Consider the following 26330-nt stretch of genomic DNA (forward strand, 5'->3'; position numbering starts at 1 on the left):
ATGTATATGTATGTATATGTGTGTGTTGTGTATATATGTGTAGACACACACACACATATTTGAGAGTTGTGACAAGGGTATGGCTCAGTGATCCAGGGGCAGAGTTCTTCTTCAAGAATGTTTGGAGGGAGTCAGATGGAGTGGGATGGGAGGGGGCATCTCTTATGAGTGAGGGGTTTGGGGATCATCTCTGTACTCTTTGGAGGCAGAAGATGGGGGGTGGTGGGAGCTGCCTTGGATCCACTGACTTCACCTGCCACAAGGTCTTTCTCTTCTTGGGATACCTGTAATCCAGGTCTAGGATATCAGTCCTCCTGCTTAGTGGCCCAAAACAGTCCTATCAGAATTCCTTCCTCCCACCCTTCAAGGAAGACCATGGGTTCATTTGCATACACAAGTTTTTGCATATATGCTATAATGCACCACTGTGTATTTGTATGTCATTTGTATATGCCAATGCAGTGTGCCATCTGTTCTCAACGAACTAGGCCTTAGTCCAAGAGGGGCTCAGATGGTGGGATGAAGATGGAATTGACAGGCTCTGGGCTGGGTATAAGTGTTGACAAGTGCTACTTGGTTGTGGAGTAACCCAACTGGTCTTGGGCACTGATTGGGGGGTCCTGGGTGACCACTTTCAGCTCCTGGCCATTCCGATTCTCCAGGGCCATATGCCAAGCTCAGCTCCCGGCATGTCTCAAATGTAAGCCCTTCTAAGAACTTTGCTTGTCTGGCAGACCGGAGCCCAGCCTCTGACTCTGGATGAAAGACTTAAAAGAATTCTGAGAAGTTTGGTTCAATGCAGTTATGATGTTACTAACATCATTAACATTTCCTATCATCTTTTTATCCTCAAGGGACTGAGGCTGGGTCCTGTTAGATAGCTGGTGAGGGAAAAGCATAATGGATTTGAAGTCAGAAGCACTGAATTCAAATCCTGTTCCTGCAAGCAGTGTGACCTTAGGAAAGTCCCAGTCTCTTTTGGCTCTAGTTTCTTATCTGTAAAATGCGGGGGATTTGGCTTGATATCCTCTCAGGGCCCTTCCAGCTCTAAATCTGTGAACCATTATCCTTATTTTACACATGGGGAAAGAGGTCCCAGAGAAGGAAACAACAAAGCTGTATATGTCAATGTAGACTTCAGTACCTGGGGGCTCTTTCTACCGTGCTTCTATTTTGTCGACTCCCCTCCCACCCCGTAATTGGGGTTAAGTGACTTGCCCAGGTTCACACAGCTTGTAAGTGTCTGAAGCCAGATTTGAACTCAGGTCCTCCTGACTCCAGGGCCAGTGCTCTATCCAGCGAGCTACCTAGCTGCCCCTTCCACCATGCTTTTGAAGAGGCAGAGGCAAGTGGAAGGACTCCTGACAAAAATCATTAAGTGCCTAAAGTATTTGTTAATTCTTATAACACATTTATAAAACAGAGAGGCAGCATGACATGATGCTTGGAGTCAGGAAGACCTGTGACCCCCTCTAACCCTATATATGCCCCTTTGAAGGTAGGCACATTCATTTTTGTCTTTGTATCACCAATTTGTGGCACACAGAAGGCACTGAATGGAAATGAAGCCTGTGAGTCAAGTATTATCACCTCCATTTTACAGATGAGGAAACTGACTCAGAAGTTAAGTGACTTAACCACAGCCTTGCAGTCCACACGCCAGATCCAGGGCTCTGTTGAGCACACACCGGCTTCCCCAGGACCTTCTAACTCCTTTCCCTCTTTCTGTAGACTGCTGAAGTGGATTGAAGATGGAATCCCCAACGACCCATTTCTGAATCCTGATCTGATGAAGAACAACCCTTGGGTGGAGAAGGGAAAATGTACCATCCTGTAGAGAGGGGCTCCGGCGCTCGCCCCCAGACTGCCCTGGAGCAACAGCTACCAACCAGGACAGTGAATCTTCCCCAAACACCCCGCTTCCTCCCACTGACTCAATCTCTTCTCTCTGGTTTTCAGTTAGGTTCATGCTGCACTGATGCAAACTTATTATCACCTTGGCTTCTCATTTGTATGGGGTGGGGGGTGGGGGGGGGGGAGGCAGGATTTCAAATCCTGAAGGACGGGGACAAGGGAGCAATTAGGGTTTTGGGAAAGGTTCACTCACCCAGGGAAGAGTCTGGGCAGTGGGCTCCCAATGACATATGGGGTCAGAACCACCATCTAAATTACCATGGCAGGGTAGGAAAGGAGGGAGAATTACTCCAGCTAGTCTTATGATTCTTGGTAACGGGGCTTTCATTTAATGGGCTTTCATTTAATGATACTGACACTTGTGTAAAACCATTCAGACCTTTTTTTTGGGGGGGGGAGGGGGGTAGAGGGGAACTTGTAAACGAACAACTTTTGTAAAAAAAAAAAAAAGACTTTTCAATACTTTTGTATATTGTAGAATATACAATTTTGCAGTCAACAGGCCGACCATGCAGGAGACTAAGGTTTATACATAAATAAAAACAAAGCAATACTTAACAGTCTCTCAATGTTGCAATTTATTCACTGCTTTATTTATTACAAAGAGGTCTGGAGGCAAAACATGGCCAATACACTCAAATGCATAGCACTTAACATCTAAACTACACACACACACGAAGGTGGTGGGGACAGTATATATCTCTCTTTCCTCTTAAGGAGGCACCCAAATTCTGAGCAGGGAGAACAGCTCTGGTCAGGGTTCAAGGGTTCAGAGTAAGTCTTTAATATAAAGGTTCCGCCGGACAGCATTAGAAACACCCTCGTTAAATCGAAACCACACGTCGCTCTTCCCCACTGCTTTTCCCATCCGTCTCTCCAATGAATCTCTCTCAGGTCCCGGGGTTTCTATGGTGGGAAGACAAGGGGACAATGGAGTGACTGGGGGTACTGAGAGGGACCACAGGAGCCATGAATGGAGGCTCTGTTCTCCTCAGCTCCCTGGTCTGCACAGGGATGGGGCTGGGTTTGATTTCTATGAGGAAATGAGGAAATTATCCTAAGGTGGGATTTGGGTTAAGCCAGGGACTTAGACAGTCCTGAATTCCTATGGCCAACCAAAAGAAAAGGAAGAAGTCATGATGATAACCATCATCATCCATTAGAACACCCACTTTGCAGTTTACAAAGGGGTCTCACAGCTGTTCTCTTACAACCACCTGGTGAGGGAGACCAAGGATTATCAGCCCCATCTTACAGATAAAAAAACCAGTAAGAAATGACTACCTCCCAGGTCATCATGCTAGGAAGTGGGAGGAAAGGAAGTCAAGTATTCTGAGATCTTTCTCCTCCATACCACAATGACTCCCTAATGAAAAAAAGGGCTCTGATGGGAACAGCTTCCACTCCCCAGGGGTGGACACGATGTATCTTGGAACCCTTGCTGTGGATAAGAGGAAGATGGGGGTCATTTTCTAAGTCTCAGGGGTAAGAGAGGGGAGATTCCTGAGACACCCAAATTTTAACTGAAGAAGCTGGTGGCTTCTCTCCCTATCTCATACAGTGAGATGGACGGCGCTTACATAAGCCAACAACTTCTCCTAGATTGTTCACCTGGATGCTATTAACAATCCTTTCTCCTATTCCTCAATGTCTAATCTGAACACTCTAAATTCCCTCTCCTTCAATGTGGTGACCTCTCTCTGCACATAAAAAACCCCTTCCTGCTCCCAATTTCCTCTTCTCCTTCTTTTCTTCCCTCAAAGGGAGACTTCTGCCCTTAGCAAATGATATTAATTAACGTTATGTTAACATTCATGCCTGGCTCCCATCTGGCCTTCCCCCACCTCCTTTCTCTCCTCCTCTCCTCTCCTCCCATAGGGAGGCCCCATTCCATCCCATTCCATCTCATTCCACCTACCTTGACTTGCAGTAACAACTTTCCTCACTATCTCACGTCCAAAGAAATCTCTTTCCGGCTAAGGATTAAAAAAGAGGGGTTCAGTCATTTTCCAGTATAGCCAAGCATTCACTTGTCTGAAAAACCCACCCAGACCAGCCCAAAGGAACTGACATTAATATCATTATCCTCCCAGATGCCTAAGTGAACAAATGGTCTGAAGGCAAATTCATTTCTCTAGGGATTAGAGTCTCTCTGTCCCCATCCCTGAAAGTCACCCTTTAAATCCTTCTCTCTTCTCCCCCTCCCCTCTTTTAATTTTCATATACATATACCCTGCTACCCTAATGCCCCAAATCAAGAATATCACCTTTCGTGTAAGCCTAAAATTTTCAAATCTTAAGTCCAGGGCCAGAATTCTGCTTGCCACCATTTTGGGGGATTATATTAATGAGTGTCTGTCTGTTCCCCCCTCCCCTGCCTCTAACCGATTAATTCCCTAGCCCAGATTAACTGTGTTCAGCCTAAGAGAAATCAAAGGCAACATCTGTTAGCCAGGTGCCCCCTCCCCTCTTTCTCTCTACCACCCCGTCTTTGGGGAAGGTAACAAACAGCAGGTAGATGTCACCAATGTGACCTCGGGACAGATCTCTTAACTTAAGCCTCAGTTTCCATCTCTGTAAAATGGGGAAGGATTGTGTCTGTTCTGCCCACCTCACAGGAGGATTAAATGAGACAATGTAAGTGAAAGCACTTGGTAATCACTGCCCATCCCCCAAATATAAGTTTATGATTATCATTATTATCTGGGCCTGGAGACTAGCTCAAGGTCACACTGAGTGACAAAGAGGCCTCAAACCTAGTCTATCAATGACATTAATATTTGTAAACTTAGCACAGTGCCTGGCATACAGGAGGTGCTTAATAAATGCTTATCCCCTCCCTTCTTCATCAAAGTATCTGTTTTCTTTCTACTGTACTGCTTAAGTCCACACAGGTCTGGCCTTCGTTAAGGGCCCTCACTTCCTACTTTCCTAGAAGGTAGAAATTCTTCCATTAGGTAGATGAGTCATCGGGAGCCTTGCTATTTTCTATCGATGAAGGATAGCAGAGGGCAGAGCCCCTGAACGATGTTCCAGCCCCAGGCCTAGCCTTCCTCCTGGGCTAGGGAATGGCCTCCACTCTGTCTATGCTGACGGAGGATTAGGATCCAGGGTATTTGACATAAATAAAATCACGCCACCAACAACCCAAGACCAAGAAGGACAGGTCTAGGAAACAATCTAAGCTTAAGGCACTTTCACAGCCCATGCCTAACATCAAGGAAAAGCCTTGACCATGTCTCTACCCAGCTCAAAAGTCTTCAATGGCTCTCCCTTGTCTTAAGGATAAAGTCTAAATTCCTTAGCCTAGCATTCAGGGTTTGTATTTGCATACAAATACAAAATGATGCAGTATTTGCCCCCAATGACTTTACATTGTACCGGGGAGGATGGAACATGTTTAGAGAAAAGTAAATCCAGGATAAAAAAAAAAAATGCACAGTGATGGGGGTGGAGGGGCAGCAGGAGATGGGGTGAGTATATCAATAAAACAACAAAGGCTGCTTGAAGAAGGTGGTTTTGGAGCTGGGCCTGAGGGGAATTAAAAGTTTCTAAGAGTTGGCAGTGAAGGGAGAGCATTCCAGTATGGGGGGACAGCTTGTGCCAAGGCACGAGGCAGAAGATGGAATGTCACGTAGGTGGGAAGACTAATGTGTCATCGGCCTTGTGAAGGGCTTTAAAGGTTAGGAGTCTGCCTCTCTCTCTCTCTCTCTCTCTTATTTTCATGATGTAAAGAATAATTAGAACGAATTGGAGAAACCACAAGCAATAAAACAAAACAACAAAGGAAAAGGAGAGCAAATAGTGTGCTTCCATCTGCATCCAGACTCCACAATTCTTTCTCTGGATGTGGATGGCATTTTCCATCTTGAGTCTTTTGGAGTTGTCTTAGATCCTTGCATTGCTGAGAAGAGCTAAGTCTATCAACGGTAGTCATCGCACAATGTGGCTATTACTGTGTACAATATTCTCCTGGTTCTGCTCACTTCACTCAGCATCAGACCATACAAGTCTTTCCAGGTTTTTCTGATGTCCACCTGCTCATCATTTCTTATAGCACAATAGTATTCCATTACATTCATATACCACAACTTGTTCAGCCATTCCCCAGTTGATGGGCATCCCTCAACTGCCAATTCTTGGCCACCGCAGAAAGAGTTGCTATAAATATTTCTGTACATGAGGGTCCTTTTCCTGTTTTTATGATCTCTTTGGGATACAGCCCTAGAAGTGCTATTGCTGGGTCAAAGCCCCTAGGGTATAGTTCCAAATTGAGGAGCCTGCCTCTTAACCTAAAGACAACAGGGAGAACTGATGTTTCTGGAGTTGGGGAATGACAGGGCCCGGTCTATACTTTAGGATGAACTTGGCATGTAAGTGAAGGCTGGGAGAGGAGAGATGTTAAAGGTAATGGGACCATTTGGGACACTATTACAATAGAGATGAGAGTTCATGATGGCCCTGACTATGGTGGTTGTTGGGAGAGAAAGAAGAGGAAGAGATTGGAGAGATGTTGGGGACATAAGATTGATGAGACTTGACAACCAACTGGAAAAAGGGTGGGGGAGGGGGATAAGAGAGTAGAGATGATTTGAAGATGACTCTTAGGTAAAGAATCTGTGTAACTGGAAGAATGGTGATGCTTCTGACAAAAATAGGAAAAATTGGGGGGGGTTATAGGGATGGACATGTTGAGTTTGACATGCCTATGGGGCATCCAAGACAATCCAGGTAGAGATGTTTATCAGGCAGCTGAGTAGCTAAGTGGACTCAGGAAAACCTGAGTTCAAATATAGTCTCAGACACTGATTAGCTGTGTGACCCTGGACAAGTCACTTAACCTCTGTCTAGTACAGTTTCCTCCTCTATAAAATGGGGAAAAAAATAATACTACCTCCCAGGGTTGCTGAGACAGTCTAGTGAGGTAATATTTGTAAAGTGCTTAGCAGTACCCGGCACACAGTAGACACTATTTAAATGCTAGATATTATTATTATTTTTAAAAATCTTATCCTTCTAATAGCCTTTTTGAAGTACATAGCATGACCCCTGTTTTACAGAGGGCCCAGAGAAGGGTAAGAACTGAGCCAAGGTCAGCCAGCAAGTCAGCGGCAGAACCAGGAGGAGTATTCAGATCTTCTGTCTTCCAAACCGAGGACTCTCTCCCTGTACTGGGCTCTCCTCAATCCCCCCCAAACTCACCTTCTCATCAAAGATAGCTTTTCTCTTCATGATGTGTTCCAGGCGCTGCTCATGGTTCCGGATGGGAGCAACAGGGGTCCCTTTCACCCCGCTGCACGCCTGTGGGTTCTCTGTCGCCAAAGGGCTTTCCTTGTCAGCCTGTTAAAGCGGGGAGAGACGTACAGGGAGAGATATTTTAGGAACACACTGAACCTTGGGCGTTCACTCCACTCTGAAGTCTCCATCACCAAGCACTGACTGGGCCCCTTCTATGGACTGCTGCACTGGGGACCTTTGTGCAGATGAAGTTATGCACAAGGGGTTACCAGATGGGGGCTCCTGGCTTGAGGCCTGGGTCTCTGCTTCAATTTCCTGACGACCAGCCAATCAGCATTCAGAAAACTTCTGCATGCTAGGCTTTAGGGGATAAAAAAGTTTATTTATTATGCTCTGAGCTCCTAGAGGACCGAAAAGGACACACACATCTCTTCCAGCACCAAATGGTTCTCTGTATATAGTAGATGCCAAAAAAAAAGTTTAGGAGGTGGTGGTCTGGACGTATGATTTCACAGGTGTGGGAATTTCTGATCAGGAAGGAAATTCCTTCTACCAGAGTAGACCAACAACTTCTCTGTAATTTGCAATAATCCCTGTAATTTGTAATAATTAAGTCTTAGAGACCTAGGGATGGGGTGAGGGGACACTGAAAGCATAAGTGACTTGCCTATAGTCACACTGTGTGACCACAATCAGAGGCAGGATTGGAACCCAGGCCTTTCTGACTCCAAGGCTAACCCTCTATCTACTATAACTAAGACACTAACTAAGTAGTCAGTGAATTGAATTAAGGTGGGTTTCCTGCCATCCAGGACCCTGGTGTCTGGGAAGGGAGGTGAAACTCCCATATGGGACAACCAAACTGGAACAGAAAACAGTATAGAATTAAACACCTTTTTTTTTTTTTTTTTTTTTTGTGGGGCTAGGCAATGGGGTTAAGTGACTTGCCCAGGGTCACACAATTAGCAAGTGTTATGTGTCTGAGGCTAGATTTGAACTCAGGTCCTCCTGACTCCAGGGCTCTATCCACTGCACCACCTAGATGCCCCCAGAATAAAACACTTTTAATCACTATGTACAGGAGATATAACAGCTGGAGGAGGGAGGTCACATGGAATATTTTCTAATTCTCCAAGCTCTGCTTGAGAGAGAAAAATGTAGCGGAATTAGAAAGGCAGATACAAGGTCTACACAAGCAACTTCAAAGCAAAATAGAACCAAAACAGAGGTCACTGGACCACAGGATTTAGAGGTAGTTAAGGGGGCCTGGAGATGTGGCCAAATCCCCTTCTTTTATAGCTGGAAAAAAAATGAGATCCAGAAAAGGCTGGGGTCTGTTCTAGGTTACGCAGGTGGTATGTGGCAGGGCTGGGATTTGAACCCAGGTTACTCTAGAGCCAATATTCCTTCCCATTCCAATATACTGAAATGAGGGGAAGAGAATATGACTGAGAAGACAACATGGTTCTCTGTTGAACAGTCAGGCCTGAGGAAACAGTGATGGAGAACATGCCCTCTTCCTCACAGCTGTGGTTTCCCCCCTGCACATCCCACAGGAGCCTGTGGTTGCCCCTTTCAGTTCAGCTCCTCTCAGGCTGTCCCAATGGTTCCCTCCATACACCTCCCCCTCATGCCTGACTGCTGGTGACAGATGGCTGGACAGAGCTCAGTCCTGGAAGACTGCTGTTGTTTGTATCATTCTGCTGGTACTTAAGCACAGACTGCTCAGACTGGTGCCCCACCCCATGCTTCCTATCTCTGCTGAAATCCTTGACTCCATCCTTCAAGGCCCAGTTCAGGTATCACCTCCTCCAGGAAATCCATCCTGATTCTTCCCCACCACCACCACCACCACCACCACCACCTCAATGGGAATGATCTTTCTTTTCTCAGGCCTCAAATGAAGTTCTACTCTGCATAATAGTTATTGGGGTTGATCTTTTATTTCCTGTCTCCACGTGGAAGGGATTGAATCGGACAGAGAATATGCTTCTAATCAAATGTCTCAGGGCATCAAATCCTGGGAAAGATAGGCCTAGTCTTGGACCCTTGATATGAGACACTCTGATGGGCACTCAGAGATATCAACAGCTAGGAGCTCCTTCCTGTTGGTTTTCCTTGCCCCTCTAACTTAAAAAGCATACACTTTTTAGAGCTTCCAGATAATTTTGTTTAATAGCCATAATTTAGGAATGTGAACTCTCAGGCCGAAGAACCAGAGATTTGTCCAAGGTCACACACTGACCTGACTTACCAGTCCAGGGGTCTGTACCTATGGTATATTTTTCTTTTCTTTTTTTTTTTTAGGCAATTGGGGTTAAGTGACTTGCTCAGGGTCACACAGCTAGTAAATGTCAAGTGTTTGGTCTAAGGCTGGATTTGAACTCAGGTCCTCCTGACTCCAGGGCCAGTGCTCTATCCACTCCACCACCTAGCTGTCCCTTACGGTATGCTTTTTTACAGAGCTCATAATGTAGTTCCAGGTTCCAAAAAGAACACAGAAAGGACCCCAAATCATCAGCACACATACAAGTCTATTAAATCGAGGGACAGGATAACTGGATTAGGTGGGCTCTGAGGTCTCTACTGGTTAAGGACGTGGGCATGTTCAGCCCAGAGAAGGAAAGACTTAGGGGTGACATAACTGGCCCTACTGACTTACATGCTGGTCAGCTGTGACCATCTTGATCATGGCGTCCAGTTCTAGGCATCCTATGTTTCTGGTATGGCAAATGGTCTTACTTAATGCCCATTAAGGATCAGCAAATTAGTGCACTGCACCCCTGGTGATTCTTAGTCTAACAGCCTGTTTATGTAGCTGTCCTCATTAGGGACTCTAAGCATAGCAACCATGTGTTAAAAAAAAAAATCCACTTCATTAACCTTAGATACAAAACAATACGTATAAACATAAAACTACCTTACCAGGCTCCGCATTCGTTAATAACTCCCCATGCAGGATGGTAGCTGCCAGTTAAATCGATGCACCATTAAACTGAAAACCGTCAGGAGCTTAGCTCACAGAATTATAGAATGTCAGAGCTGGAAGGAGCCTTAGAGACTGCCTCGGCCAACCGTGCCATTTTACAAAGGAGGAAGTGGATGATAAGAGAAGTAGCCTTGTCTAAGGTCACAAAGCTAGCCAGGAAAAGAGCTGGGATTAGGATCCAAGTTTTCTAACTCCCAAACTGGGGCTCTATCTGCCGCTATACCCTGTAACTCTTACACCCTTGTGAGAGCTTAAAGTTGTTTCTTATTTTAGCTGGGACGCAACGGGCATTCTTTTTAACCCTGCCTTCCCTAGGCTAATGTTTTGCCAATTCTTTTGGTCCAGCTAACCTCTTCCAATCTCAGATGATGCGGGATGAACAGCTTTAAACTCAACCACCCACTCAGGCCAACCACTGGAAGCAGCGGTCCGAGGAGGCCCCTATGTCTCCCCAAAGACATGATGCAAACAAAAATTCCTCAGGGCTCTGGCCTGGCAGTCTTCCATGCTGGTTTCTGCTGACAAGCACGCTCTCATGCTGCCTCAGAAGGACTAATTATCCTGGCCTTGGATGCACCAGGGAAGAAATTTCTGCTGTGAGTCATTAAAGAGAAGAGGAAAAAAAAAATCCAGGGAGGAGTATAAATTAAGTAATTTTTAATCTACACCTAGGACTGCCTCCTAGGCTCCTGTATTTGGGAAATCCTGTCTTGTCAGCCAGACTGCTGACCTGGAATCCCTACTACAGGGCTGAGATGGAAATTCTGTGATTGTAAAGGGGGCTGAGGGGTGGTGGTGGGGGAAGGGTATAGTATGGAGACAGACTAAGAATGTAGTAAGCCGAAGGCTCAATATGATTTGGTAGTTAAAAAAAAAGAAGGGGGAGGATGGCGATCTGCCACCTGTAAGTATTATATTCAGTTTGGAAAAATCCCCTGTCAGGAAGATCATTGAGAAATGAGTACATGATTGACAAATAAGGGATCAAGGATAGTGAAAAGACTGGAAATTATGTCATGAGGTCTTGCTGAAGGAACTAGGGAAGCTTTCAGGCTAGAAAAGATTTTAGGGGAAGATGGGAGCTGTCTTCCAATATCTGAAGGGCTGTCACGGGGAACAGGGCATCTGTTGGTCAACATGCATTTATTAAGTGCTTACTGTGTGCCAGGCACTATATACAAGGAAAAGCTAGGCCTTCCACAGCAGGATTAGGCCAATGGCAGTTGGGGAAACGGGAGACGAAGGTAGGGGGAGGCAGATTTTAGTTCAATAAAAAGGAATATATTGACAATAAGAACCGATGAGAGGTGGTGAGATTCCCATTACCAAAGGTCTTTCAGGAGAGGCTGGATAACAAAGTTATCCAGCTGTTACAGAAGGGGTTCCTGCTCCAGTGGGGAGTGGACTCCATAACTTCTGAAGTCTTTTCTATTTCTGAGTCATTTTAAGGCCTGGGCTCTCTTGGCTCCAGCTTCCTTGAAGGTCAGTCCTTGATTCTGGTACCGAAATTCTGTCCCCGTGGTTGGGGGGTAGGGGCAAGGGGCTTCACTTTCCAGAATTTCCCCAGTGCCACTTCCAGGAAACCAGAACTGGGTGTTCTGTGGGGACAGAAATGAAAATGCCCAAATTCTGGACATTGTTTCAAATCAACTGCACACAAAACAGTCTGGGATGTCAGGAGGTAGTCTTCTGAGTTCCTTTTCAAGGAGTCAGGGCCAAAGAAAGGGAAAGACAGTGAGGCACTCATCACCGACCTCTCCTGGGTCAGTGGTCCTTAAGCAGACAAAAGAATCACCAAGTAAAGATGATTCTAGGCCTATGGGGCACGCGGAAACTGTGCCTCTCAGGCACTGGATGGACACCCCCACATCTCCATCCTCCCACCCTGCGGCCAATCCAAAGTTTGCCTTGTCCTTCCATGAGGGGGAGAACCTGGGTTGGCGGTGCCCAGGATCTGCTCACCTGGCCACTGTATCGAGCCTGAATAGAAGCTTCTGCTCTCCTCATCTTCTCCAGCTCAATTTCCCGAGCAATGAGCTGCTTGGTCTGGTAGGTCAGCTGCTTACGGGCAGGGAGATCGGGGAAGCGGCAGACGTCCTCGATGTTCCTGATGGTTTGTGGGGAAAGGGGGAAGGGAGGGGAGAGAAGACAGAGGAAAGCAGAACTAAAACCCAACTCTGACAACAGGCAGCCCAGTCTTTTTTCTTCTCCTCTTTTTGGGCTCTTCAAAAGCAGCTAAACTAGACTGTCCCCTGAATTCAACACTGCATCTCCAATCATTCGAAGAAGCCAACCTCTCCTCATCTCCACCTCTCCATATTTTTTTCTTTTGGCTCGGCTCACATGCGCTTCCTCCGTGAATTCATAAGCATTTGGTGAGTAACTAACTACTTTGTGCCAGGCACCATGCTAGATGCTAGAGATACAAGTATATAGAGAATGAAGCAACCTTTACTCTCAAGGGCTCCTTCTCTCCCTCCTCAAATTACCTTGCATTTACTTATCTGCATATACACCATGCCTCCCAAGTAGAAGGGAAGCTTCCAGAGGGCAGGGCTTATTTAATTTTTTACTTTGTTCCTGGCACAGAGTAGACAATTACTTTAGTTGCTTCTTCCCATGCCTCTCTGTGGCATGGTGGTGATTCTAGGTTCCTGAAAGCTATACTAGCAGAACGATCGCTCTGGTGGGTGCTACCTGGCTGGAAAGGCTCAGTGTACCATAGGCCCTGGCGTAGCATGGAGGTTTAATGTTCGAAGAGCAAGTTAGCTGAATTTAGAAAGGCTCATCTTTAAGAAAAGCTCAAATTTCCAGTAGACAGACGCCATGGGGTCCTTTTGGCTTCAGACCCGCCATATTAAGGCACGGAAGGGTTGTGATATGCATCAGTGGAAGGAGGAGGGACCCACAATAATGAAGTGAGTATAAGTATGATTCTGAAAGCAAGTTTATTTTCCATCTAAAGAAGAGTTTAAAAAATTAATTTCATTTTGTTTTAAGTCCCAGAGTGAAACTTTTCTCTGTACTTTGGGGTAGAGTCCAATGGCTGTTTTGCAAATGAGCTATTTTAAAAATATGCACATCAGCACACACAACCACATACACGCAGCCTAAATAATACATCGTGGTGCCTCTGCAATTGAAAAATAGATCCCTAGCAAACATTCCCAGAAACAGCTTTAGGGCTGCAGTGAATCAGGCGTGAGAGAGTCAGAGCCAGACTCAGAAACAGTTAGGGTGCCAGCCCCCAGGATTCTCCTTAGAACTTCCTGGGCAGCCTTGACGAGAGACACCCGAGTTAGGCCGGAAGCCACAGTGGTTGTACCTTCTGCGTCCACCCACTTTGGAAACTGCTCGGCTTTGCCAGCATTTATAGATATCGTACACGCAGTAAGAGGGAAGGTATGGACGAGTGCGTAGGGAGATGAAGGTCTACAGGTGAAGGGCAGAGGAGGGAGGACGTAGAGATGTCTTCTAAGAAGTGTGCTGAACAGAAATGGGGTGGGGTGGCGAAGGGAAAGAAAGGAATGAAAGGAAGGGGAAGGGAAGAAGGGAAGGAGAGAAGGAAAAAGGGAAAAAGGGAAAGAAAAAGGAAGGAAAGAGAAAGAAAAGAAAGGAAAGAAAAAAAGAAAGGAGGGAAAGAAGGAAAGGGAAAAAAAAAGGAAGGAGGGGGACAGAAAAATGGACAAAATAGGGGAAAGGGAAGAAGAGATGGCAGGGAAGGTAGAAAAGAAGGAGGACCTTACTTTGGCATCTAACTTACTAGCAGCTGCAAGTGACGGTGGGTAACCCATGAAGAGCTATGGAGGAAAACATCTGGAGATGGGCCGGGGGTGGTTTCTGAATTACTGAACCAAAGAGACATATCTTTGGATCCTTTACCTCCACTTCAACATGAATAAGCAAGAGTCAACTCTATAGCCACATCTTATTAGTATGGACTGACTGGGGCAGTGGGAGTTTGAGTTAGAGACCAGTCAGAGTGACCTCTCGGTTTTACTACACACGATAATGCAAACTGCTGGCTCACAGAATGCAGTCTGAGGTCCTGCCACACTTGATTTGAGAAATAAAGCTTATCTGTAATGAGTACAGCACTGGGACGCAAAGGTATTTGAAAAGTTTGTTCCCCAAAGTATTTAAAACAGGCCTCTGCAATCCTGTTTGTTCTATTAATTCTTCTTTCAGAGATATAATTGCAAAGAAACAATTCAGTCCAGCTCTGCCTGAATGATCACCCATTCCCAATTAGTGTGGTCTGAAGTAACAAGGCCTGATTGTATAACCACTTCAAAAGTTCAAGCAGCATCCCATCTAGTCCTGACAACCAGGCCCTTCTTCCTGAAACAGGGTTAGTCACTCACATGGCTGTGGTCTGGGGCACCTTCTACCCCAGGCTGCTGGAACATCCTCCAGATGGACTCCTATGACTGGATGGAGGTCCAGGCCACTCACCCTTCCTCCTTTACTGGCCCGTGCCTGGAAGGGACAGAGTACCCTCTACTCCCTGGCAAATCCCAGGGCTCCAGCAGGGAGTTCCTCCGTGACATTCTGGGCTGTCTCCATCGCTACATCTGAGTGATGCTGCAGGATGGCAGGAAGATAGATACAGAGGTAGATCAGCCCCAGAAGCATCAGGGCAATAGCCAGGGGCATACCCCAGTTAGTGACGAATAGGGTTTCGTGGCACCGGGCCTGGAACATCTGGGGTAAAGTGCCAGCAGCTCCCCAGCCAGCGTCCAGAGAAATGGGGCAGCGGTGCCAACTCCCCGACTACGCACACAGCTCCTGGCTGCTGCCACCCCCAACACCCCTTCACTGGGAAAAGAAAACCATGACTATTTCCTAAGCTCTTCTCTCTCCACTTCAAAAACACTTGTATGGCCAGCTCCACAGATACCTGCCTAGACTTGAGATGGGTAGCTGGAGCTCTGAGCTCCTCTGCTCCTGACTGAGCCTGAATGGGTGACTTTTAGGACGGTAGATTCCTAGAGCTCAATGCCAATTTGGGCCACCCCCACTACCCCCTCCAAACCGGAAAGCTCCAAGCCCCAAGAGCCAATCACCTTTCTGGTGGGAACTGTCACTAAGCCCCTTAATGGAATCTGGGGTGGGAGGTGGGGTGGGGGGATGTGGAATAAGAGTTCATTCCTAAAGCGAAGCTTGGAAAAGTCATTTTCGAGGTGACTATGTCCTGTCCACACCAACATTAGAAAAGGATGCTTTTCTGACAAATGGCTCTCCTCTCTTTCCCCTGCCTGCCCAAATGAAATGCTTCACCTCCCCTAAGCCTGTAACTGTCACTGCATTCCCAAGTCTTTAGAATTTTAAGAAAGAGTGTGATATGGCTGAAAAAATGCCAGACTTGGGATCAGGAGAACCAGATTCAAATCCTGGTCCTGATATTTGTTATATGGCTTCAGTAAAACTCAGTTTGCTCACTATAAAATGGGAGGGTTACACAACACGGCCTCCAAAGGTGTCTTTCAATGCTAAGATTCTATAATCTAATTGTACGATCTATTATCCAATATAAGATAGTGTTTCCCTCCAGGGAGTTCTAACCCAGCACCCCTGGAGACCACTTTATTTCCCCTTCGCTATTTCTCTAGCACGACTCCCTGCCTCTATCTTCAGAACCAAAACGTTCAAAGTCCGACTGGTTTTAGGCATGCGTGATACAGGGGAAAGAATACTGTTCAGAGACTTGAGTCCTGGGTTCTAGTCCTGGTTCTGCCATCAAATATATGCCAGTAGGCAAGACATTTCACTCTTCTGGGTCTCAGTTTCCCCCTTTATAAAATCAGAGGGTTGGGCCACATGAGCTGTGATATTCCCTCTAGTTCTTAGATTATGTGTTTTTAGGGATGTTGAGAGGTAGAGAAGATTAGAATTCAGTAGCGGGGAAAGAAGGGAAGAAGGAAAAGGGAAGGAATATAAGAAAAAGAGGGAGGAAAGGAAGTCCTAGTGGGGAAGAGGTAAGAAAATGAAAAGGAAAAGGCATCCGTTTTCTGTAGGAAACAGAAAAGCAAGATAGACGGAGGGAGCTCTTGGAATTAAAGATCAAGTACAGGAATAAGGAGATTAACTCAAGGGGAGAAGGCATGAGGCAATGAGATGTGTTTAAAACCCACGTGAATGAAGATAAGTGGGATGCTGGGGCTTAGCTGGCCATCTGCTCCCCACCCATGAAGTGCCAGAAGTCCTTGGCCTTCCGACCTGACAAGAGGACATGGCAGAAAAGCTTATTATTATACGAGCCTTGCTCAGCAATGAGTGAGAGAGGCCCATGGGTACCAGGCACAGCCAAATCTCTCTTCTGTTAGCATCCTGAGCCTTCTGGGCATGAGAAGGAGAGACCCCTGTTAACTCCAACTTCAGCACAAAGACCATTTTAAGGACAGAGTGAAAAAGGAAGGAACTAGGTAAATGCTTTTGAATCCTGAGCACAATGCTGGCGATGATGCCAACAAGATACTTGGGCTTCTGAAAACAATTTTTTAAAATAACATGCAAAAGATCTGTGTTCTTGAGTGTTGGTTTCTGGGAAGTTCTCAATGTGATAATTTATAGGCACAATGAAAGTTTCTCACATGACTTCCCAGAGGGCCAGGAACCAAACCCAAAAAGACTCTTAAAAGTTCGAACAGAGAGGCAGTGTTGCCAAGTGGATAGAAAACTGGCTTCAGAATCAAAAAGATCTGGGTCTTCAAGTCCCACCCCTGACATATACTGGCAGAGTCTGGCTGTGGGCAAGTTATTTAACCCCTTAGTACCCCAGGTCCCTCTTGAGGACTTTACATTATAAAGAAGATACTGGTTTGAATTGGTAGAGAGAGTTCCTCACTGGGAGCTCCCCACAGTAATGAAATCATAGGTTTAGTCAAAAACAAACAACCTTTCTTTTTCTTTTCTTTTTTTTTTTTTGCTTTTTGGTGAGGCAATTGGGGTTAAGTGACTTGCCCAGGGTCACACAGCTAGTTAAGTGTCAAGTATCTGAGGCCAGATTTGAACTCAGGTCCTTCTGAGAATATTAATGAAAAAGACAATCTAAGAGTCCATCCATTCTTTTTTTTTTTTTTTTGAGGCAACTGGGGTTAACTGACTTGCCCAGGATCATATAATTAGTAAGTATCTGAGGCCGGATTTGAACTCAGTTCCTCCTGGCTCCAGCCCAGTGCTCTATCCTCCATTATTCATTCTTCAAAGAGCAAAATGGAGGCCAGATAGAGGATGCAACTTAACCAAAGTCAGACAGAGAACTGAAGGCAGAGTTGGGGCATGAGCTCTGGTCTCCCAGTCCAGAGCTCTTTCTACTACAAAATACTCTTTCCTCTCTATTTCCAACCACAGCCTCTTGAATGCTTAATTTTCCTCATTCCTTTAAATGTAGCCTGACCCTCCTCTGTATATCCTAAGTGGTTTCTGATCACATACTTCCTTCCTCTTCACCTAGACTCACCGCCCATTTTCTTTTGGCTATACCTAACTCCCAAGATGGGGACAAGTAAGTAGCACAAAGGGTACAGTGCCAGGCCTGAAGTCAGGAAGACTCATCTTCCTGAGCTCAAATACGGCCTCAGACACTTACTGGCTGTGTGACCCTGGGCAAGTCACTTTACCCTGTTTGCCTCAGTTTCCTCATCTGCAAAATGAGCTGGAGAAAGAAGTGGCAAACCACTCCAAGAAAAACCCCAAATAGGGTCATGAAGAGTCAAACATAACTGAAAATGACTCAAACACCCAAGACGGCCTGAATATTCCTGGGTCCACTCTAACACTGTCCTGAAGTCAAAAGTTAGAGGAAATGTAGTAGAAAGAGCCCTAGGCTGGGAGCCAGCAGATCTGGGTTCTAGTCCTAGCTCTACCCATACTTGCTGTTATGACCTTGGGCAAGTCATTTCCCTTTCTTAGGGCCCTCTTCTATAAACTGAGTGGGGTTGGACCAAATCATTTTTAAGGTGTCTCTTAACTATAACTTTCTAATTTTTTTAAAGTTTGTTTGCAGCATTTAATTTTTTCCTAATACAATGATATGTTGGGCATTACCATTCTCAACACTTAGGATTACTTACAAATTTTGGTATTCTACTGTCACATGAGAACATTAAGGCAAGGTACAAAAATTCTCAGGCAACTAGGTGATGTAGTGGATAAAGGGCCAGGCCTGGAGTCAGGAAGACACATCCTCCTGAGTTTCAATCTGGCCTCAGACACTTACTAGCTCTGTGACTCTAGGTAAGTCACTAGACCCTCAGTTTCCTCATCTGTAAAGTAAGCTGGAGAAGGAAAAAGCAAACCACTCCAGTATCTTTGCCAGGAAAATCCCAAATGGGGTCACAAAGAGTTGGACATGACTGAATAACAACAAAAACCATTTTATACAAATTAATTAGATTTTAAAAACTTATGTAAATTAATAAATTTATAGATTGTAAATGTAAACTTTTTTGCAACTCAAGGTTGAGTAACTTAGGCCTGTGACATTGGGGAAAAACAGTGGGTTAAGAAAACAAAAACAAACAAACTGGCTCCTAAGGCTTAGGTTCAATAAATATTCCTTCTAGAAGGGTGGCAAGATGTAACAGTCATTTAATAAAATCTTTCTTGCCAGACTTAGGAGAGAAATTCTGGTAGTCAGCTCTTTTAGATGCTGGAAATGATACCCTGTATAGATCTGATGCTTTATAGAACTAAACTGTACAGCTAATAAGACTGTCAACCTTACAGGTACTATGCTGCCATATTATCAAGTCAATTCTCTACAGAAGTTAGCTCTTAGCCTTACCTGTCACATGAAGTGACCCGTATCAAGGTTTAGATCAAAGATACACAGAAAGAATGATAAAATATAGACCAAGAGAACAATTATTAACTTGGATAGGAGGTCAAAATCAGTAACAGCTTAACAACTGAAAAAGTGCTGATATTTGTCTAATATCAGATACAAGCTTCCTCAGGGACAAGTTTCTTTTCAAAGAAGATTTATTTCAGTTTCATGAGGCTAACATGAGGCACACGTTTGCCAGGGCAAAATCATACTTTGTGAATATTCTTGAAGCAAATGCTACACATAAAAGTCTTTCTGCCCAAATCCCACCATGCCAACCTGATGTCTTAGGCATCCCACTATGGACAGAACCCAGCCTGAGGAACATCATCCCCAGTTAATCCAGCTTTGCACATACCAGGGCCATTGTCAACAACAAGAGTAGACATTTTTCCTTCCATTTTTGTTTAAACTGAGGCTGCATACTGTCCTTGTCAGAACTGGGTGGGTGGGGTGAGTAAGAAAGGGAGGCAAAAAGGGGGAACATTCAACGTAGCCTGCAAGTACTGCTGGCCACCACTGGGTGAGACCCCAACTCTGACACTCTATAGTTTCCAAGGTTCTTTCAAGAGGGTTGAGTCTTAGTAAATCTGGAAGATGGTGAGAAATATTGTCATTGTGCTCATAAATCACCATGTTAGAAAGCCCTCAGAAATTAAGTCTATGCTCCCAAGACAGAAAAAAAAAATAGTGACCATCTTCATCTCTGGGAGAATGAAGAGGTTCATGGAGATCTCTGAATTAAAGAGCCAAAAGGCTTGGTTTTTTGACCTGACTGACATTTATTCCAATCAATAAGCATTTATTAAGCAACTATGTGCCAGGTGCTGTACTAAGTACTATTATGATATTCTACATCTGAATTGCAATTTCCTTAGCTACAAACTGGATAATAATGCTTACTATCCTAACTTGGCAGGTTCCTGTTGGAGAAAAACTTTAAGTGCAAATCGAAAGGGAGAGACAAAACAAGTGTACTGGTGGAAGGAGATACAGGTTTGACCTTGGAGTCAGGAAGATCTGGGTTCAAGTGCTGCCTCTGGCACATACTGTAGAACCCTAGTCACTTACTCTCTTGGGGTTGCAGGTCACTCTCTAAGACTCTAAGGTACAGAGAAATTGCTGATCTACCTTAGTGGAAAGTGAGAGTTTACCTCCACTGATGGAATCACAGGTCTAGAACCCAGCCTTGTTACACGCACAAAATGCCAGAGAGTTGTGAGCTATTAGCATCATCATTAATATTCCTGAGACTTACGGATCCAGCTTATATGTATACATCCCATCAGGTGTCCGCTCCTGGTGGTAGGTGAGATTATAAGCCAGCATGATATTAATAAGGTTGGCCAACTGCTGTTTCTCTCTGTTGCTATATAACTGGGTGCTCACCTGGAAAGAAACATTTAAGAGGGAGAGGGGCTCAGTCACTGGGGAAAGCCTCCAGAGACCCAGGGAAATCACCATCTAAGAGGCCTCCATGTTGAGAAAAAACCCAACCACCATATAACATATATACTCCCCAAACTGTAAACCACTGGTACGCAAACAGATAGATGACTAGGCCTGCACACCAGGGTCAAGCCCTTTGCTAGAGCCGAGGAGATTAAGAAGTGTTCCCTCAATTACTGCTACATTCCCTTCTTGACATGTTCCACATTCCCCCCAAAAAACAACATTCTAAGATGGCAGTTCACGAAGGCTGCCATGAAAGGCGGCATGGTGCAGAAGAATAGATGGGGAGAAGACATGGACTCAAGATTCATGTTCTGCTAATTATTAGCTTTGAAACCTTGGGCAAGTCACTATCCCCCTTTCTGAGCCCCAATATTACCTGCCTCACATGACCGGCATGAGCAATACACTACAGAAATGGGGTTTATTACCATTATAATGTAGCTGACCTTTCCTCAAAACTTCAAAGGGTATCACAGGATCATAGATCTAGATAGATAAGGAAATGGAGGCCCAGAGAGATGCAGTGATTTGCTCATGGCCACACAGCTAGTAAGAGTCAGTTGCTGCCCACTCAATCTACATATTTAACACTTCTAAAGAGGCTGAAGAAATGTGAGAAAAGCTAGGGTCACGGAATCTCAACACTGGAAGAGACCTCAAGTGATTGAGGTCTACTGATAGGGAACTTACTACCTTCCAAGGCAGTCCATTCCATTCTGGGATAACTCTAATTGCTAGGAAGGTTTTCCTTATGTTGAACTGAATACTGCCTTTCTGCAATCTCTACTCATTAGTCTTAAATTCTGCCCTTCAGGGACAAGGAAGACAAAGCTAATTCAACTTCTACATGAAAACACCGGATATTTGGAGAAAGGCCTTGTGTCCATCCTCCAAAGTCTTCTCTTCTCCATGGTAAAAATCTCCCACTACTTCAACCGACCCTCTACTAGCATGGTTTCCAGATCAATCATTAACAAAGTTGTCCTCCAACGGATGAGCTCCAGCTGGTCAATGTCTTTCTAAAAATGTGGTACCCAGAAACAAACATGGTACTACTCAGGAGCAGAACAATTACCTTCCTTATTTAAGACTTCGTTCAAACAGATCTATGGTCTTACCATTTCCTCCACCGGAGCAGGTGGTGACCCATCCATGCCTTCTCCTACGTGATCCGTGCCCATGATCTTACATCAATTTTCCCCACTCAATGTACTAGAATTCTTCTTCTAGGGTCCTTTTCCATTTCAGGGGCATCAGACGAGCCCTCGGTTATCTATCTGTTAATCTCTTCCTTGCTCTTACCATGTGACCAGCCCACCTCCTTTTCTGATGATATATTTCTTCAATGTCTCCAGTATATCACCACTTGAGTGTAGGTCGTATTAGAAATAGGCTGTCACTTGCTTTAGTTTCCTATGTATTCTCTCTCAATACCCTCTGGGCTACCTGCAACTCTGATTCCTTGATGAATGTATAAATAAAATTCATAACCATATGGTATCACTGGGAGAATAATTATATTGAAAAAAAGGGTCTATGAAGAGGGAAACAGGTTGGTACTATTAAAAATATTCCAAAGTTTCTTAAATGCAATCTAGCCTTGTTTCCTTATTTAATTACAGACCCAACTTACTGAATCTTTAGTGCCTGCCTGAAATATATTTACTGATGTAATAACTCAATGGACCAGTCATTTAACTGAATGCTACATATAGTCTGGCCAACAGACATTTTCCTTTTAGTTTTCTGCATATGGATTATTAGGCCAATCTCTTTTGAATAATTGTGAATTTCCTTGACAAGGTCCTCTAACATCCTGGGGGCTTGATGAAATCAGTACAATACCCACCTCAAACAAAAGCATTTGGTAAAGTGCTCCTCACCATCTGGAGGGAATCTCTTCCACCTACAACTTGCACAAAACATCCTCCCAGATGGTGATGAATACCTCTGGTGACCGCTTTGTTCTATACCTTTCTTTTTTTTTTGCAATTGGGGTTAAGTGACTTGCTCAGGGTCACACAGTTAGTAGGTGTCAAGTGTCTGGTCTGAGACTGGATTTGAACTCAGGTCCTCCTGACTCCAGGGCAGGTGCTCTATCCACTGCGCCATCTAGCTGCCCTTTATACCTTTCTTGAGGTTACCAATCAAAGAGTCATCAAACAAAGTGATCTCTCGAGTTGCATTTATCAAAGTATCTTTTACAACCTTAAGACAGGCAGGTTATAGAATAGCCTTTTAGGCTGTGGTCTTTTTTGCCCATTGATCCAAATACTTTTTTTTTTCTCCTTTGATAATCAACAAACATAATGGAATCTTGTCTCTGCACTTTTCAGTCAGCTGTGTGACTGTAAAGATGTGATCTGATGGAGAGAAAAGCCTGGACAAAAAGGACAGTTTCATTTTTATCTTTGCATCCCCAGCACCAAGCAGTGACTGGCACAATGATTCCCAAATGATTAGTAATTAACTGGAGAACTGTTTGCAAAAGCTTGCCTGTTTCCTCCTATTTCCACCGAGGATTACTTTGCTAATTACATAGATCTTGACTGAAGATGAGAAAGTAAGCATGTGGATAAGCAGTTATGGATGTTTTCTTAGTTGTCTTTTGGGGAATTAACATCAAGATTTTTTCCTCCTCAATCTTTTATTATCTTCCCCTCTTCCTGAGCTATCCTGTAAAGTAATCTCTCAATGCCTTCAGGATTCTGTGGTTTCCAGGATAGACTTCCTCAAGGTGAATTTGGTCTGGTCCAATCATCCTTCCCAAGTGCCATTTCTACCTCTTTGGATACCATATCAGGGACTGAGGTGCTAGGGTCCAAATGGTGGTGGTTCCTCTCACTGATGATGAAAATAGATCACCATAGAAACAGTGACAAATTTACTCCACTTTCTATTTGTTTTCTTGTCAGTTTCCTCCATTAATGCTCTTGGGAGGGTATGGCTCATGTGGGTCTCATGCCAAGCTATCTGTAGACTTTGCTTTTTTGCTGTAAAAGCAGACATTGCTTAGAATATTCTACTATCTTCCTCGTCCACAGTGTTTTACAAATGAGTTTGTATTTCTAACTGACGATGCCTTTGGCTGTTATTTTTCTGTACTTGCCAAGGAGATGAAATATTTGGTGGCTTAAGTGAGTTTCTAGGCTCTTCTGAATTTGACATTGTTGTAACTGTTCTATGTTAGAAGGAAATGGTGGTAATCTAGGTAGATACATAACTTTGTCATTTCCCAATCTCCTGGGGCAGCTAGGTGGACAGAGTGCCAAGCCTGGAGTCAAGAAGACTCATCTTCCTGAGTTCCAATCTGGCCTCAGACACCTCCTAGCTCTGTGACCCTGAGCAAGTCACTTAACCCTATTTGCCTCAGTTTCCTCACCTGTAAAATGAACTACAGAAGGAAATGGCAAACCACTCCAGTATCTTTGCCAAGAAAACCCCAAATGGGGTCACAAAGAGTCAGACATGACTGTAACAAGTGAACAACAGCAACAATTTTCTTCATTGGTGGTTCATTTGAATATGCCAAGTAGGAGCTGTTGCAACTGCTCCTAGTGACTTCCCTGTATCTTTAGCCTTTCTTCTAGGTTGATGTTGATTTTAACCTTTACTCTTATTAGTCAATAAAACTATCCCTGCCTTCAAGGAGCTTACATTCTCCTGGGGCAACATGTAAAGATTCTGGAAAAGTTTTTGGAGAATTGCATTATTTCTCTAAAAGATCCCCACCTCGCCTCCTGGGCACCCCCCCCCCCCCCCCCCCCTTCTCTCTCTCTCTCCATATTTTCCTTTATTACTTTTGAGCCTTCACACCAGTTTCTTCCTCAGTAAAGTGAGACAATGATCAGTGGTGTCAAACTCAAATGAAGTAGATCCCTGCAGGCCACATATTTAGAAAGCCACAAATTCACATTATCTATATTACACTGTATTTTAATTTATTTTGTTAAACATTTCCCAATTACATTTTAATCTGGCTTAGTCACGCTGAATTCAGGTACCTGTGAGTTTGACACCTCTGCCCAGATGATTCTAATAGCCCCATCTACCTCTGAGATGCTATGGTTCTAAGATTTTATGACTAACATGGACAGATGGGGATGGAACCAGAATGTGGTGGAAGACCTTGGAATTTTCAGGCCTCAAGCTTCTGAGAGGCGTTTATGGTCTTAAAGGAGACAATCAGTAGTGGAGTGTTCATGGTCCTCCTTACCTTCTTTGCTCCTCTCTTGCTCTATACAATGAGGGAAATGATGATATCCTGGTCTTAAGGGGGAAATGAGAATCCCTGTTCTTGGAGGAGCCCTCTGACTGATGGAAGACACATGAACTCTGTTATACTGGACTGTTGTTTGTCCTCTGTTCTTGAAGAGGACCATGACACCAGGAGGGTGATGCCATGACTTGCAAATGAAATGGATTTAAGTGAGAGAAGGCTGTGCAAAGTCACCAGCCAAACTTTCTCCTCCAGAGCCCTCTGGGTCCAGTGGCCAGATATGGATCAGGATGACTGGAGATGGTCCCCATTATACTGGGACACTTTGATTTAATGAGGAAGATGGTCCCTGTGCCCCACGTCTGAAGAAGTGAGCCCTGATTCTGTACCCTTCCCAACTCCTGGGGGTTCAGAATGTATCCACCACTACCCTATTAGGTTATTTGAGGTGACTATACCTCTACCCCCCAAGCTTTGACTAACACACTTCACAAACCCTAAACCCAGAAGGTGACTCACAGGACGAAGCTTAGGGGAGATGATGTCCAGGAGCAGACAGAGGGCTTCAAGGACGAGGGACTGTGGGGCAGCACGGCTTCGGGCAGCTGGAGTGACCCCTGATACCAGAGACATAATCAGGTTCTGTGTCTGGTTCATCTTATTCAGAGCCTGGAGATTGGTTTAAAAAAAAAATCCATTTTGAACTAGTGGTCTGATAGTGAGTTCCTTCCTACCTCCCCATCAACAAACAGGATCACGAGGGCACTAGAACTGGGGAAAAGGACCAATAGTTCAATGGGCTGAGAAAACACTAGGGCCCATGGGGCGGGGATAGGGGTCAGGGCCCATGTCAAACACGTGCACTCTGGTAAGGATGGGGGCATTCGCTATGTTGTCAGCATGATGCATTGGGGAGAGATTCTGAAGCTGGCTCTTAAAATCAGCTGGGGGGAGGGGAAAGGGGAAGGGGAATGTGGGTCAGGATTCACTCCAGGAAGGAAACCACTGGAAAGATCCTAAAGGGCTCCAGACATCAGAGTTCCCAAAAACTGTTTGGTGGTGTCAAGGGCAAACTATACAGGGAAAGGATACAGACGTGTCCTTTCCATTTCTAAGACCCCCAACCCCTTCTTGATCCATTCTCAGCCAATGAACTTGTTACTAGGCTAAGAGGCTGATAAGCCATGGTTATCATCTTTTAAATGTGGATAGAAGGTGTAGGGTATTGGATTGAGGGAATAAGAAAGGTTCCATCCAGCTTTACTGGTTAACCTCCCTTAACTAGGGGTACAGCAGAATTAAATTAGAAAAATTTAGAGGAAAAAAGTCTTGGATTTGGAGTCAAATAGATGCTAACCCTAATATTAGGAAAAAAAAGAAAAAACCTTGCCTCACATGAATTTGGGTTATGAATAGTCCCTTCACCTCCCCTCCATCCCAAGGGGCTGCCACTTGCCTCATGCTGGCTGTTGGGGTAGGAAATCCTAGGGACGCTGTTAGCAGCAAAGAGGAGGTGGAAGGCAACAGGGAGGAAAGGTAAGTATCTCATGAGCTGGAAGTTCTGGCCGTGTCGTACAGTCTGGTCCAGGATGTCTTCAAATATCAACCAATCCATGGCAGTGCACACTGAGTTTAAGGTAGGATCTTTGAGCTTCATGTTCAGGAAGTTGTCATAGAGGCCCTGC

General features: G+C 44.8%; 2 protein-coding genes across 3 annotated transcripts in view; one reads left to right on the top strand and one right to left on the bottom strand.

The window, feature by feature from the left end:
• The window catches only part of GNG13 (G protein subunit gamma 13), a 29201-nt gene extending 26749 nt beyond the window's left edge, over window positions 1-2452 (top strand). For both annotated transcript variants that reach the window (XM_027863254.1, XM_027863253.1), the window contains exon 3: window positions 1732-2452. In XM_027863254.1, coding sequence (XP_027719055.1) covers window positions 1732-1837 — 106 coding nt within the window. In that variant the 3' untranslated portion in view covers window positions 1838-2452. The remainder of the gene's footprint in view (window positions 1-1731) is intronic.
• A 27-nt stretch (window positions 2453-2479) lies between these two features.
• Window positions 2480-26330, bottom strand: part of CHTF18 (chromosome transmission fidelity factor 18) — a 54479-nt gene continuing 30628 nt past the window's right edge. Inside the window, exons 16-22 of the mRNA XM_027863255.1 lie at window positions 26102-26326; window positions 25165-25314; window positions 20230-20360; window positions 12104-12248; window positions 7117-7254; window positions 3833-3890; window positions 2480-2820 (exon numbers count right to left, since the gene is read on the bottom strand). Of these exons, the coding sequence (XP_027719056.1) occupies window positions 2684-2820; window positions 3833-3890; window positions 7117-7254; window positions 12104-12248; window positions 20230-20360; window positions 25165-25314; window positions 26102-26326 (984 nt within the window). The 3' untranslated portion in view covers window positions 2480-2683. The remainder of the gene's footprint in view (window positions 2821-3832; window positions 3891-7116; window positions 7255-12103; window positions 12249-20229; window positions 20361-25164; window positions 25315-26101; window positions 26327-26330) is intronic.

This window comes from Vombatus ursinus, unplaced genomic scaffold (assembly GCF_900497805.2).
Source record: "Vombatus ursinus unplaced genomic scaffold, bare-nosed wombat genome assembly UNPS02014770.1, whole genome shotgun sequence".
Lineage (NCBI taxonomy): Eukaryota > Metazoa > Chordata > Mammalia > Diprotodontia > Vombatidae > Vombatus > Vombatus ursinus.